The sequence below is a fragment of the Penicillium waksmanii genome (assembly GCF_028829765.1).
Source record: "Penicillium waksmanii strain IBT 27052 chromosome Unknown utg000011l:1.0-400869.0:1.0-401085.0, whole genome shotgun sequence".
Taxonomy (NCBI): Eukaryota; Fungi; Ascomycota; class Eurotiomycetes; order Eurotiales; family Aspergillaceae; genus Penicillium; species Penicillium waksmanii.
Genome location: NW_026643257.1, coordinates 308985 through 323212, shown reverse-complemented (window position 1 = coordinate 323212; position 14228 = coordinate 308985). Strand labels below are relative to the sequence as shown.

General features: G+C 48.8%; 4 protein-coding genes across 4 annotated transcripts; 3 read left to right on the top strand and 1 right to left on the bottom strand.

Annotated features, from left to right (window-relative positions):
* Positions 1-1788: 1788 nt before the first annotated feature.
* Positions 1789-2881, top strand: N7481_013471 (uncharacterized protein; the record flags this gene model as incomplete). Its single annotated transcript, XM_057272690.1, has 2 exons — positions 1789-2460; positions 2534-2881. 2 exons carry the CDS (start codon positions 1789-1791, stop codon positions 2879-2881), a joined length of 1020 nt encoding a protein of 339 aa, XP_057115322.1.
* An 820-nt stretch (positions 2882-3701) lies between these two features.
* N7481_013470 (vacuolar protein sorting/targeting protein 10) lies at positions 3702-8363 on the top strand (the record flags this gene model as incomplete). The annotated part of the gene is made up of 2 exons (XM_057272689.1): positions 3702-7615; positions 7688-8363. The coding sequence occupies 2 exons, from the start codon at positions 3702-3704 to the stop codon at positions 8361-8363; spliced, it is 4590 nt and encodes a 1529-aa protein (XP_057115321.1).
* Positions 8364-9307: 944 nt separating this feature from the next.
* On the bottom strand, positions 9308-10033 carry N7481_013469 (cytidine deaminase; the record flags this gene model as incomplete). The annotated part of the gene is made up of 4 exons (XM_057272688.1): positions 9308-9422; positions 9485-9570; positions 9710-9843; positions 9949-10033. 4 exons carry the CDS (start codon positions 10031-10033, stop codon positions 9308-9310), a joined length of 420 nt encoding a protein of 139 aa, XP_057115320.1.
* A 3160-nt stretch (positions 10034-13193) lies between these two features.
* On the top strand, positions 13194-13778 carry N7481_013468 (uncharacterized protein; the record flags this gene model as incomplete). Its single annotated transcript, XM_057272687.1, has 1 exon — positions 13194-13778. The coding sequence occupies one exon, from the start codon at positions 13194-13196 to the stop codon at positions 13776-13778; it is 585 nt and encodes a 194-aa protein (XP_057115319.1).
* Positions 13779-14228: the final 450 nt, after the last annotated feature.

Genomic DNA, 14228 nt, shown 5'->3' with positions numbered 1-14228 from the left:
ACAATGTAGATGGTTTCGTAGAGGTACTCGTACCCAGGGATAACTTAAAGTATACATACTTCTAGGTACTGCGTACAAAGTCACAAACATGTTCGTACCAGACTCGGATCATGATATATCACATCCATGCGATCGATCTAAGATCCCACCGTTCGATCCATCTGAAGTATGTACGATGAGGGCATGGCACTGGCACTCAAACAGACTCCACCCCTTGCGGCGATCCAGACTTGCACTGCGCAAGGCTGTCAGCATCATTCCGGGTTGGGTGTTGGCCCAAGTTTAAATTGTGTAACGTCTAGCATCAAGGGTCACAGTATAGAATGGCATAACATAATGAAACAGAATACTCGAGGGAATACCTAGCCAACACCTGCGCAGAAACAAATACTCAAGGATACTGGTAATCTGTACAAGCCTGCAGACCCAAGAACACCTGTTTGCCTTGCTTGCCATGCCAGGCCGGCCGTTTGCTGTCGATGAGCCGTTCACGACTGATCACATCTCATCACATCCATCGTCGCGCTGGCTCCACTTGACTACATACTCTGACAGGTACTCGTCGTCTGTGCGTGACTTTTGCCCTTCTTTGACCTTTGGGTAAAGCCTGACAGGAAGCGCTTGCATTCGGGTTCAAGTTGAATTCAAGTTCTTATTTAGAGCAAGCTCCTCGCTTCTTGCAGGCACCAGCAGTGTACGAGTATACTACTAGTATACACACCGACTGACTGCTCACACCTGGGCACAGCCTATGAGTTGGACTCTATGATCAATTGATCAAGGACTGAAATAATTCAGCCATTCAATTCATTTACGGAGTACTCTACAATGAATTCGCAAGACTTTGAGTCTCTTCCTCCGGCTGTTCGTCGCAAAGTAGGGCTTCCCTTGTCTCCTGATTTCCTGACCAGGTGACTTCCTTCCTCAACCTCACTTCACTGCACTCCTCACATCAACATCCCCCACTCATTCCATTCCATTCCATCCCATGCCACTCTTCATGAGTGAACGGATTTGCCTGTCTGGCCGGTGTGCCACGCCCCCCCCAGTGGATCACTAGTTTGAACCATTATTGAGCTGGCTCAGGGGCACTCGATAGTGCGCTCCGCTGGTTCTCCGCTGGCTCAACATTGGATCGTCACTTATCGCCCCCACTTTCTCTCCACAAGTGTTCGTCGCTGACTCGACCAGTTCTTCTCGAATGTCGAGCGTTTGCGCTTTCGGTTAGATCAGAGCGATCCCTGCTCCACGCCAAACCATCCTGTCAATGCCGCCAGTTCCCCCCGGGCTCGGCCCATCCGTCCACGGCGGAGCCCCTCGACTTTGACCTCGACTCACCCTCGCCCTCGCCCTTCCCCTTCAATCTCCTTGAAGAGGTCCTCGGGCTCGAGATTCCATCATCGTCGTCATCATCATTCCCATCAATCCCATCAACCCCATAATCGCTCGCATTCTCGTTCCCCTAAAAAACTACGAAAGCCCGGCTCCTTGCAATTGGTTGCTTTGGCCACTCAAGTGGACTCGCAATGCTTTCATTCTCTCCCCGCTAAACTCCAACAAAAGCTTTTCTCCCCCGAGGAACGCCGTCGCTTTTGTCGCACATATCGAGAAAGCCTCATTTGTGACGCCGCGGACGAGGCTTTTTATCGAGGCAATCGTTCCTCCCACTCCCACCGGCGCTCCTCCAGCGATACCCTCCCCTCAGAATCCACGCTGCCCGTGGCCCAACCTTCTACTGTCTTCTACGATTCCGACTCGGACGACTCCGATTGGGATTCCAATTCCACCATGGACCAATCCATCTATGACAGCTTTCGCTGGCTGGATGAAGATGGCGATCTTGACCTCTCGCTGGACGAGTACCACTCGCACGTTGCCAATGCCGCGACAGGCAAGGCCAAAATGCCTCGACTTCCCTCCTTTCGACGCTCGCTCTCCTTTTCCACAAACACCATGAAGCACCGAGCTTCACCGTCCATGCCAATCCGAGCTTTCCCATCTAGCCATACCATCCAACCTTTATCACCACTCCCGCCTCTCTCCCCTCTCTCCCCAATCACCCCAATCACCCCGCGCTCCAATCGCCGCTCAACGATATCCCGGCCTCCATCCCGCCGTCTGCAAAGCAGCCACGCTGCCAAATCGTCCACTTCCAGCATCGACCCATCAGCCCAGTACTACCATGATCCCGACGCCCGACTCAAACTCCGAGTCTACCTCGCCTCACCGCAGAAATTCGACGAGGCAATCGAATTCGGATTCCCCTCTCTAGACCAAATCCACAACCCGCAAAACAAGGAGAATATCTCCCCAGAACCAACATCCCCCCGACCATCTCGCAGCTGCGCGGGAACCTTCTTCGAAGACGACGACGGAAACGTCGTCGGTAGCCCGGGCGACTCAATCGAAGAACCCCCCCATGCCAATCTCCGCTTCTGCGCCGGGTTCCGGACACGGAGGGTACGCACCTACATCTAACTCCGCGGCGGGATCTACATCAGCCTCAGCACCCGCCGCCGTTGCACCAACGCAGCCTCAGATGCAAAGTTTCCCCCGCCTCTCAATGCGAGATACTCCCCGCCCTTCCGTCGATACACATACGCATACCCCATCCCTCCTCCAACGCCGTCAATCCATCCTCCCCAAATCAACCAGCAAGACTCCTCACCGCCTCCCGGGTAATCGCGAGATGACTCTGAAAATGACTCTCACCCGCCCGGACCTGCGTGAGGAATCTCCGACCCCGTCTGCCACGCCTGATGATCCTTTGCGTCTGGCGGAGCTTCCGCCGGCTGATCGCACGCAGCAGATTTGGGATGATTTGGATGAGGAGCAGGGTGTTGTGAAGAAGATGTGGAGGAAGTTACGGCGGAGGGTGTGAGGAAGCAGCAGCGGCAGTGGCAGTGGGACACTTTCACTTTCATTTTTACTTCTTTTATTCTTTCTTTGAAGCTTCGCTTCATGCTTCGTGCTTCTTTATTCTTATTCCCCCTTGTGCTTTGAGACGGCGGGCTGGCTTTGTATATAGTGCAGCGTTGTATATATCTGCTGCTAAGCCGCTTGGTTCTATTACTATCTTTGATAATCCATTGAAGCCAAGTGCTTGCATTAATATATCTATAAACAGAGTATTAATAGTACTCATACTAACTATCTCTATCTGTATCTACCTAGGTATACTAGAGCAGTATTTATGACTACTAGTTGTCCCTGCCCTGAGTTGCATCTGCATGTCGATCACCCGGCATACTTCAGCACCAACTGTACCTGGACCTGGACCTAGATTGCAACACCAGCGCTAGTATTCTGGTGCTTTCAAGCTAGAATAACTAGTATATATAATAATAAACTCCCTTGTTTACTTTTATCCATTTCCATACTTCGCTGATCTTTAATTGTTCCATGGTTCAACTTCCACTTCCGGTCCACCATTCACGTGACACGGAGCTGCGTGGCCTCGGCCCTTCCAGCTCCAACTTCACCTTCACACTTCCTTATCCCACCCCATCTCATCTCATTTCATTTCACTCCCTCTACTCTCTTCTATCTGTACTCCACTGTCGATTGTGATTGCTGGTGCCACTTAGCCTCCTCCATTCTCCAATACCATTCTCTTATCTCCATCTCCATCCATCTCCGCCATCTCCAGCTAGGCTCCCACTCCACCTCCTCCACCCTCCGATGCCGACGTATCCCCGATCATGATCCAACGGTGGTTGCTGCTCGTAATCGGGCTCCTGGCACTCCTAACCCCACCAACAATCGCCAAAGGAGGAAAAGACAAACTAAAAGCCCACTCCACCGAATTCGACCGCCAACCAAATAACCTCTTCTACTTCCCCGGCTCAAACAACATCCTCTTCGAAGACGTCGTCGCCAGAAATGCATATATCTCCACAGACGGCGGTAAAGAATGGGACATCATCAAAGGACCCCGCGATGCCATGGAAGGCGCTGTCGTCATGCTGCAAGCGCACCCATTCGATGATCATCGCGCTTATGCCCTTGGCGAGAGTGGCAAGGGCTGGATTACCACTGATCGGGGGAAATCTTGGGAGACATTCGAAGTCGATACTACGCCTAATGATTCGAGAAAGTTTTCGCCGTTGAGGTTTCATGGTTCCGATGCCAAGAGGGTTATCTTTATGGGACGCGATTGTTCGGTTCATGGGTGCCTTCCGACGGCGTATTACACACTTGATGATTTCAAGACGGTGAAGAAATTGGCTAAGGATGAGGATACTTTCGATTGTACCTGGGCGGCTGGCACGCCTGAGTTCGGTCGGGATTTGGATTCTGAGTCCTTGATGAAGAAACTCGCTGACCGGGTTATGTGTGTCGTGACCGGTCAGAAGGACGGAGGATTAGAGGCCTTTTTCCGCAGGCGTTTGATCGCGTCGGATGACTTCTTCAAGGATGGTGGGGTTGAGATTAATCTTGATCGTGGGCGCCCGGTGCCTGGCGTTGAGATTCGAATGGTTGCTGTTAAGAAGTATATTGTTGTTGCGCTTCAGTCAAGGGGCACGCTTGAGCAGACGCTTTATATCAGTGATGATTCGAAGGAGTGGCATCGGGCGGAATTTGGAGGACATCGGCTGGAACAGGATGGGTATACCATCCTGGAAAGTACGAATTACAGTATCCAGGTTGATGTTCAGACTGTTTTGAATGAGAATCCTGTTGGTGTGTTCTTCACGTCGAACTCGAATGGGACTTATTTCAATCCGAATATCGAGCATACGAATCGCAATGTTAGGGGGAATGTCGATTTTGAGAAATTGGCGGATATCCAGGGCATTGTTATGGTGAATACGGTTGAGAATTGGAAAGATGTTGAGGAGGATGCTAGTGAGAAGAAGAAGCTCACTACTAAGATCAGTTTCGATGATGGGAGGACGTTTAGTTCGCTCAAGGCTGATGGGGATCCGTTGCATATCCATTCGCTGACCTCGTATGAGGAACTGCATGAATTGGCTGCCCTTGGGCGGATGTTCTCGAGCCCGGCGCCAGGACTGGTCATGGGCGTGGGTAATACTGGCGATTATCTGGAGAAATACTCAAAGGGCAACCTCTATGTTTCCGATGATGCAGGCGTGACTTGGCGACAGGCACTCAAAGGACCTCACCGATTCGAATTTGGCGACCACGGCGGCGTTATCGTGGCTGTTAAAGATGACGGTGATGCTACTGACGAAGTGCGGTACTCGATCAACCATGGCAAAGAGTGGGAGACGCTCAAGCTGAAGCACGACATTAAGCCCCTCTTCATCACGACCACGCCGGACTCAACCAGCTTGAAGTTCGTGCTTGTTGGAATGACGAAAGAACCCAAGTTCCACATTTACCAGCTCGACTTTGACGAGCTTCACGAGCGCAAGTGTGACAAGGATGATTTCGAGGACTGGGTTGCTCGTTTGGATGAGAAGGGCGAGCCGGACTGTCTGATGGGTCACAAGCAGGTCTTCCGCCGTCGCAAATCCGATGCAGAATGCTTTATCAAGGACGAGTTTACCATTGACGCTCCCAAGGCCGAGAACTGCAAATGCACAGCCGAGGACTTTGAATGCGATTATAACTTCAAGCGCAGCGATGATGGCAAGCGCTGTCTCCCTGCCGTCTCTCTGCACACCCCTGCCGATACGTGCAAGAAGCCAGACGATACGTTCGTCGGTCCGTCGGGCTGGCGAATGATTCCCGGTGACTCCTGTATCCGTGAAGGTGGCGAAAGTCTCGACAAAGAGGTGGAACAGCCCTGTGGAAATTCTACCGGTGCTCCCGTCGCCGATGGCAAGATTCGTGTTGGCAAGCCGCAGCTGTTCAACTCAGTCAAGCCGACATACTTCTACCTTGAACGACAGTCTAGCAGCAATGGAGACGACGAGACGATCTTCCAACTTGCCGGCAATGGCCAACTCTGGATTACCCACGACCATGGCAAAAATTGGGAGCAACCGTCCCAGTTGAAGGGGGAGAGTATCACCGACATGATCCCGCATCACCACTACACCGACGGCGCGTATTTCTTAACCGACAAGAAGAAAGTCTGGTATACCACCAATCGCGGGGAAAAGTTCCATTCGGGTGGTGATAGACCAACCAAGTACATCGACAAGTACATCGGTCCACTGGCTTTCCATGAGAAGCACATGGACTGGGTGATTTGGATGGGATCCGAGGACTGTGACGGAAGCGATGGTACCTCCTGCGCCTTGGATGCCTACATCAGCACCAACTCCGGCAACAATTGGAAGCAATTGGTCAGTGGGGTTGGACAGTGCGTATTCGGATACCAGCCCAACGTCGATGGCACGGAACATCTTATCATTTGCGAAAAGTACCAGAACGAGCTAGTCAAGAACGACCGACAACTCGTTACCAACGGCGGCGATCCGGACCGCGACTGGCTCGCGCCGAGGGATGTTATCTTTGACAACATTGCCCGATTCGTCACGATGGACGGCTTCTTCGTTGTCGCGACGTATCCGACTGAACAGCATGAGTTTTTGAATGTCAGCACCAGTATGGATGGAAAGGTGTTTGCGCAGGCCCATTTCCCGCATAACCTTGCTTTCGGAGATGTTAAGCAGTACACTGCCGTGCCGGGATCTAAGCATGCGCTTTTCATGAATGTTGAGGCGAATGGCGAGTCTGGGCATAAGTTTGGCTCGCTGGTCAAGAGTAATAGCAACGGTACTTATTTCGTTTCCAGTCTTGAGGGTTTGAGTGAGAATGACTATGGATACATCGATTATGAACGCATTTCCAATCTGGAAGGTGTTGCGATTGCCAACATCGTTGTGAATCGGGACGAGGTGAAGAGCAAATCCGAATCGAAGAAGTTACGCACTGTCGCTACTCACAATGACGGTGGACAGTGGGCGTTCCTCTCGCCTCCGGTTCAAGATCTCGACAATACGAAATATGACTGCTCAGCTGGACAGGGTCATGGCACGGAAGACTGTGCCCTGCATATCCATGGCTATACTGAGCGTCGCGACTGGCGAGATACATTTTACTCAGGCTCTGCTATCGGCCTCCTTCTCGGCGTTGGTAACGTTGGCGAATATCTCTCCGGTAGCGACGAGGCGGATACCTTCCTCAGCAGGGACGGTGGAATTTCTTGGAGAAACGTCATGAAGGGTCGTTATATGTGGGAATTTGGCGACGCTGGCTCGATCGTTGTCCTTGTTCGCGAACTCGAGCCTACCAAGGTCATTCACTACAGTCTGGACCGCGGTAGTACCTGGACAGAGTTCCAATTCTCGGATACGGAGATCTCCATCGCTGACATTTCCACCGTGCCCTCGGATACATCGAAGAATTTCCTGCTCTGGGGTAAAGATAAGTCCTCCTCCTCAGCCAAGATGGCCACCATCAACCTCGATTTCAGCGGGTTGTGGAGCCGGACATGTGCGGATATCGACTCGGACGAAGCGAGCAAGGATTTCGACCTCTGGACGCCGAAACACCCGTCGCAAGATGATAATTGTCTTTACGGTCATGTCGAGCAGTACCATATCAAGAAGATTGATGCTGAGTGCTGGGTTAATTGGCGTGAGCCGCACTCGCATATCATCGCGAATAACTGTACCTGCACCCGCGCAGACTTTGAATGGTAAGCCCACCCCCAGCCAACCCAACCACAAAATAACGAGTCATACCTATGGACACACGCTAACGAAAACAGTGACTACAACTACGAAATCCAATCAGACGGTAGCTGCGGTTTAGTCCCCGGTCTACCTAAACCAGACCACAGCCTCGCCTGCGCCTCCGACCCTGAATTAATAGAATACTACGAACCAACCGGTTACCGCCGCCTACCACAAACAACCTGTCAAGGCGGAGACCGCGGCGAAATGGACAGAGGAACAATGCACGCCTGCCCGGACAAAGAAGAAGAATTCGACCGCAAACACGGCATCAGTGGTGCGGGTCTCTTCTTCGCTATCGTCATTCCCATAGCCGCAGCCACAGCCTTCGGCTACTTTGTTTATACGCGCTGGGATGCAAAGTTCGGTCAGATCCGACTAGGCGAGTCCTCCGGCCTGGGTGGCTTGGGCTTCGGTTCTGGTTCTGGTTCTGGTGGTGGTGCACGTGAAGTTGCTCTTGCTATCCCCGTCGCGGTGATTGCGGCTGTTGTTGCTGTTGCTCAGGCTTTGCCGTTACTTCTTTCTAGTATTTGGAGGAGTGGGGCTGGGTTGTTTAAGCGTGGTTCTGGTTCTGGTTCTAGGGGTGGGTATCAACGTCCGTATGCGACGAGGGGTTCTTTTGCTGCGAGGCGCGGGGATTATTCTCATGTTGTTGATGATGAGGATGAGTTGCTCGGGGCGGAGGACTTTGAGGAGGACGAGGAGGCGTAGTTTAGTCCCTCCCTTCCCGTCCCTCCTATGTATCTCTGCTTTATCTTTCTTGTGTGTTGTGTTTCGGGAAGATTTGGTGATGTGATATTATCTTGTGAATGTGATGGAATTTATTGGATTGATGTGTCATTATGAGCGATGCGGATTATTATTTCTTTTTCTTTTTCTTTTTCTTCTTCTTTTTTCTCCCTTGGTCTGATCCTTTTCTTTCTTCTTCTATGTACGCATATGCGGGCAAATACATCGGCAGATATAGAGCTGAACCTAGTCGCTTTTCTATGGTTTTAGTTATGGTTTTGGCTATAGCTAGAATGAATTCTTGTCAATCTGAAAGACCATTTCAAACGTCAATAGATGATTGATATACTCCTTATTTTGTTACCCATGCCAGTGGATGCTAAAAGACACACAACCTGGCCCAAACCTTCTGCTGGTTGAATACAGCTTCTTGCTGCCTCGACCACGTTTGCTACTAGACTTCATCAGGGTCTACATCGGCCCAAGCCCGGCGATACCCAATTTAGCGCACGAGTGAGTTGGGGCAAGGGTTCTTGATAGCAATAGACGTCCTTTTATGGACATCGGTCAATTTGCATCTTGTGTGATCAGCTCCGCGTCATATGCGACTAGGTTAGATATAGTAGACGAGGTGAAAAATACTAGTAATGCAAACGATATGAATAGCATGAATGCCGAAAATTGAAGTAATAGTCTCCGAACGTGAGAAGTATGTGTATTCATAACTCCCCTGACTATCAAGTGTTCGACATAATATCGTCATGTTGTCAAGACCTTAAACTTGGGCCGACTGCACCTGATGCTAGTATTATATCGAAGCGGAATCACCCAGTAAACTAGGTATGATTTACTTTGGCAGATCCGCTGGCCCGAACGAATCAGGTAGTAACTAATTGGCATACATATCAGTATCGCTAGCATCGCCACTATCGCGAGTTTTTAGAGAGGTGGGGGTTTACCTCGCCCATAGTCTTAACAGTGTAGTTCCCCTCGCCATCATACATATAAACCGGGAACGAGGGCGTTGTGAACTCGCGCATACTGGAATAACACAATTAGTGACCACTGGGATTAAATATAATGCCATGAAATGGAATACTTACTACTGCCGACACATCCCACAAGGCGATGCACCAGGCTTGATATCCGTCGCGACAGCAATAGCCTTGAAATCCTTGTGTCCGGCGACCTGCGATAATTACATTGGTATGTTAGCTCGGATTCGATGCAGCTTCAGCACAGAGGTGCATATATCTGCTTTACACAACAGCACCCAAACAAAAGAAAACCGAAGTGAAATGAAGTGAAAATAGAACGGGTGAACATACTATAGCAGTGGCAAAAGCAACTCGCTCCGCACACGTTCCAACCGGATACGCGACATTCTCAACGTTCGCACCGACGATGTACTCGCCCGCATCAGTGATGATACATGCCCCGACACGGAACTTGGAGTATGGGCCTATTGAGCATGAGTTAGCTGGTCAGCTCAGCTCAGCTAGAGGCGGAGGAAAGCTCGATCTCCCCCGCACGCGGGGATAAGCGTAGCTGGGGAGGAGGGGAGTACAGTAGGCGGCTTCTTTGGCAGAGATAGCGCGTGATGAGAGAGTTTGAAGCTCGGAAGCTGTGACTGCGTTGGGAAGGGGTGGCATTTTGTGCTTTTGTTTGAATTGTTGGCGCTGTAGTTGTTAGGAAGTGTTGTTGGTTTCTGCAGAGTGGACGGAGTGAAGTGGGGAAGTGAAGTTGATAACAAAGTCCGAGGGCGATAAGTGAGAACGGCCAACGGTGAGAGCGGTGTGTAACTCTGATCCTTGTAAATAGCCATGATTGCTTAGTAGAGACTATAGAGTGCTAAATGGGATACTTGGGAAATATTTAGGATTATTCTCGGACACAACCTTTGTGTATTTGAATACAACTTCCAAGTTCCTTGGAAGTTGTGCCAGTGGGTATTGCCCATAGAAGCTGGAAATGGAAGTAACTCACACCATCCATGGATACTCGAGCTTGATACTCGAACTAGAAAGGAACCCTGGAAACTTAGAAAGATTCCAAGGTTCCACCGGTCCCTGCGAAAATATTCTCGAACTGAAATATCAGTTTTCAACTTCTTGTATTGAACTAGTCCGGCCGGGAACGGCAAGGAAGCCCGAAATATGTAGCACAACGCCCGAATATACTAGTCATATGCGCCTATGTAGACAAGATAATGTCTGCCGGGTGGGGCCTTCCTAACTGGGCTGCCGCCGCTTTTATGAGGGCGCTCACGTTCAGGCTCACTGAGTAAAAGTCAGCACAGTTTAAGACTCACTGACCACGCTCAAACGGTCAACGTGATACATGACTAATCCAAGGCACGCTTAACGTAATTCCCGCCCGAGTGAAACACCCGCCCGAGTGAAACACCCGCCCGAGTGAAACACCCCACCAGAAATCGCGCGTTCTGACCAACTTACATGCTTCAACCATCTACCATGCCACCAAAACGCACTGAATCCTGGCAAAAAGCGACCGAGAAAGAGGGCAGGGTTCTATTAGCCTTGCAAGCTATTCAAAAGGGTTAATTCAAATCAATTCGCGCAGCTGCGAAGCAATTTGGTGTATCTTATATTACCTTGTCTCGACGGGCGAATAGCCTACCCTCATGCGTCGATATACGCCCAAACGGCCATAAATTGACCCAATTAGAGGAGGATTTGCTTACTGAGTGGATTCTCTCTATGGATGCGTGTGGAGCAGCGCCTAGGCCGGCTACTGTAGGAGAAATGGCTAATATCCTACTGGCTGCGTGCGGTAGCCAACCTCCGCCTACTGTTGGCAAGAATTGGCTATCTAAATTTATTCAACGTCGTGATGAGCTACGTATACGCTACTCAGTACGATACGACTACCAGTGTACACTAAACGAAGACCCAAAATTACTACGAGAGTGGTTTTCTACCGTATAATGCGTTATTGATGAGAACGGTATTCAACCGGAGGATATCTATAACTTTGATGAGACAGGCTTTGTAATAGGCCTTATATCCTTACAGAAGGTAGTAACGCGGGCAGAATACTACAGTCGGAGACGTCTATTACAACCGGGAAATCGTGAATAGGTTACTGCTATCGAAACAATATACGCAGATGGCTATTCGCTACTGCTATGTGTGATCTTTAAGGGCAAAGTAGCTATTGCAGGATGGTTTACCGATAATCTTCTGAAAGATTGGTGAATCGAGGTCTCTAATAACGGCTGGACCACTGATAAGATTGGCCTACGTTGGCTACAAAAGCTTTTTATCCTATCAACAAATTTGCGCGTACGCGGCCAGTTTTGCCTACTGATTCTTAACGGTCATAGTAGCTACCTTACGCCCTAATTCGACCAAATCTATAAAGAAAACAATATTATATCTCTTTGTATACCTTCATATTCATCACATCTACTATAGCTACTAGATGTTGGCTGCTTTATAGTAGTTAAGAGAGCGTATAGTCGTTTCGTTAGCAATCTTACGCATAGGGGATATAACCATATCGATAAGTATGATTTCTTAGAGAACTATCAATACGCACGGCTAGAGGCCTTCTAAAAGCCAGCTATTATTCAGAATAGCTTTATAGCTAGTGGCCTAGTACCAGTCGATACAGAAAGAGTACTTTTAAAGCTTAATATCTCTCTACGAACGCCTATACCACTAAGCAGCCGGCTAAGCAGCAGATCTAGCCAATTTATACTAAAAACGCCTAGAACTGTTGTTCAGCTACAAAAATAAGTATCTATGCTTAAGGATCTACTACACTATCGGTCAAGTAGCCCTCCAAGCCTAATCAAAAGCATACTAGATTAAATTATCAAGGGCACTATACTATCGCTTTACAACGCTATGTTGCTAGCGCAGGATAATGCGAATTTACGTATAGTGAACGAGAAAATTATCAAGAAGCGTAATCGGTCAACTAGGTAGATACCCTGTGAAGAGGGTCTAACCGTCGAAGAGGGCTTACAGCTAGTTGAACAGCTAAACCAGCTAGTAGAAGGTAATAGGGTAGTATCGCACAAGCAGGGCGAATTGCCTGCTCAGGCAGATCCACCACGTACTAGGGCTCTGCCTAGGTATAGTAGGTACAGGGAGATTGGGCACAAGATTAATACATATAAAAATTAGGGGTGCACACGGTACGATATCGTCGGATTTTAGGCATATCGTTATCGTTATCGTACCGTCGAAAATTTGACGATATTATCGTATATCGTACCGTCCATCTAAGCACCCTACGGTACGATAACGATAATTATCGTCCAAAAAATTGAGGCCAACGGTACGATATTGACGATATTGGACGGTAAAACGATATCGTCGAGTATTACCTAATATAGAGTATTACTAATCAAGGGCACGGCCGAGTCGCTTAGGCTTGCACGCCGGCTGCGAGCACCAATATAATCATCAAATTCAGCACCACCACGACGCGCTGTATCGCTCAAAAATGCAATGAAAGATAGAGTAGCCTCTATTTCCTATCTAGGCCTAGCTCTGGTGGTCTCTAGCGTCGTGTGTTGAGTGCGGTCATGTTGCGGAGGTTCTAAGATCAGCCACCTCAGACCCCAACACCACCACGGTCCACAATGTACTGAATCGCTCAAAAATACAATAAAAACCAAACAGCCTCTATTTCCTATCCGGGACTAGCTTCTGTACCATCTTAGTCCCTATACCCTATGCCCTATACCCGAGAGACCCCACATTTTCAACGTGACTCTGCAATATGAAGCCTTTACCACACTTTTGAATTTTTACCACCCATGCTGTCATTCTATTCAATATGGCTTCATCACGACCTCAGCGTACAAATACGCAGCGTGATTATCTAGCTTTGAATTATGGATACGAAGACAACGTCCCAATTGAAGACCAATATCCTGATTATCCCACTCAGACTACTCTCCTTTCTGATACACTTGATACTATTCAGACAACTCCTGATTCAATCCTCCCATCAGAATCAGCCTTACAGACTATTCTACCAGACCCTGATACATCGTCATGCCTGAGTATAGTCTCCCAACCCTCAACTCGGAAACGACCTCGCAAAACTGCTCTATCAACTCAATGGTTATGGGGCCATTTTGATATTATATCAATTAAGCGTCCCTGGACCACTCGTGCCAAGAAGCCAATGGATACAGACCGTCTTATCCAATGCAAGAAGTGCAATTGGGAAACATCTGACTCTATTAGATCAGGATCGTCTAAGAACATGGAGCTTCATCTATATACCCAACATACTCTCTCTGAGCCATCTTCCTCATCTTCTGATTTAATTAAACAACCTTCGATCGTCGATTCCTTTAATATGAAGCCAAAGCTATCAGTGGTAGCTCAGTTCCAGGAGAATATTCTACAATAGGTTGTCAAGGAAAAGATGGCCTTTACCACTATTGAGTCACCCTCATTCCGCCAAATATTCATGGATCTACCACATCCGGAGCTTGATACAGCTTTGTGTTCACGAACTACATTAAAACGAAGACTTGAGGCAGAGTTTCAGCATCAACGTACGCAATTGAAGATAGAACTTGCCTCAACATGCAAGTCTACTGCGCTTTCTCTAGATATATAGATAAGCTCAAACAATATCTCTATTATCGGCATTATCGGGCACTGGTTTACACCAGACTTCCTTTATAAGGAAAGGGTACTTGAATTTACGGAGTTACGAGAGACTCATAGTGGTGAAAACATTGCATATACAGTATTTGACATGCTACAAGAGCTTAATCTTGAGGAAAAGCTACTCACAATTACTGGCGATAATGCAAGTAATAATGAATCGATGGTTTTAATCCTTCATGATCTT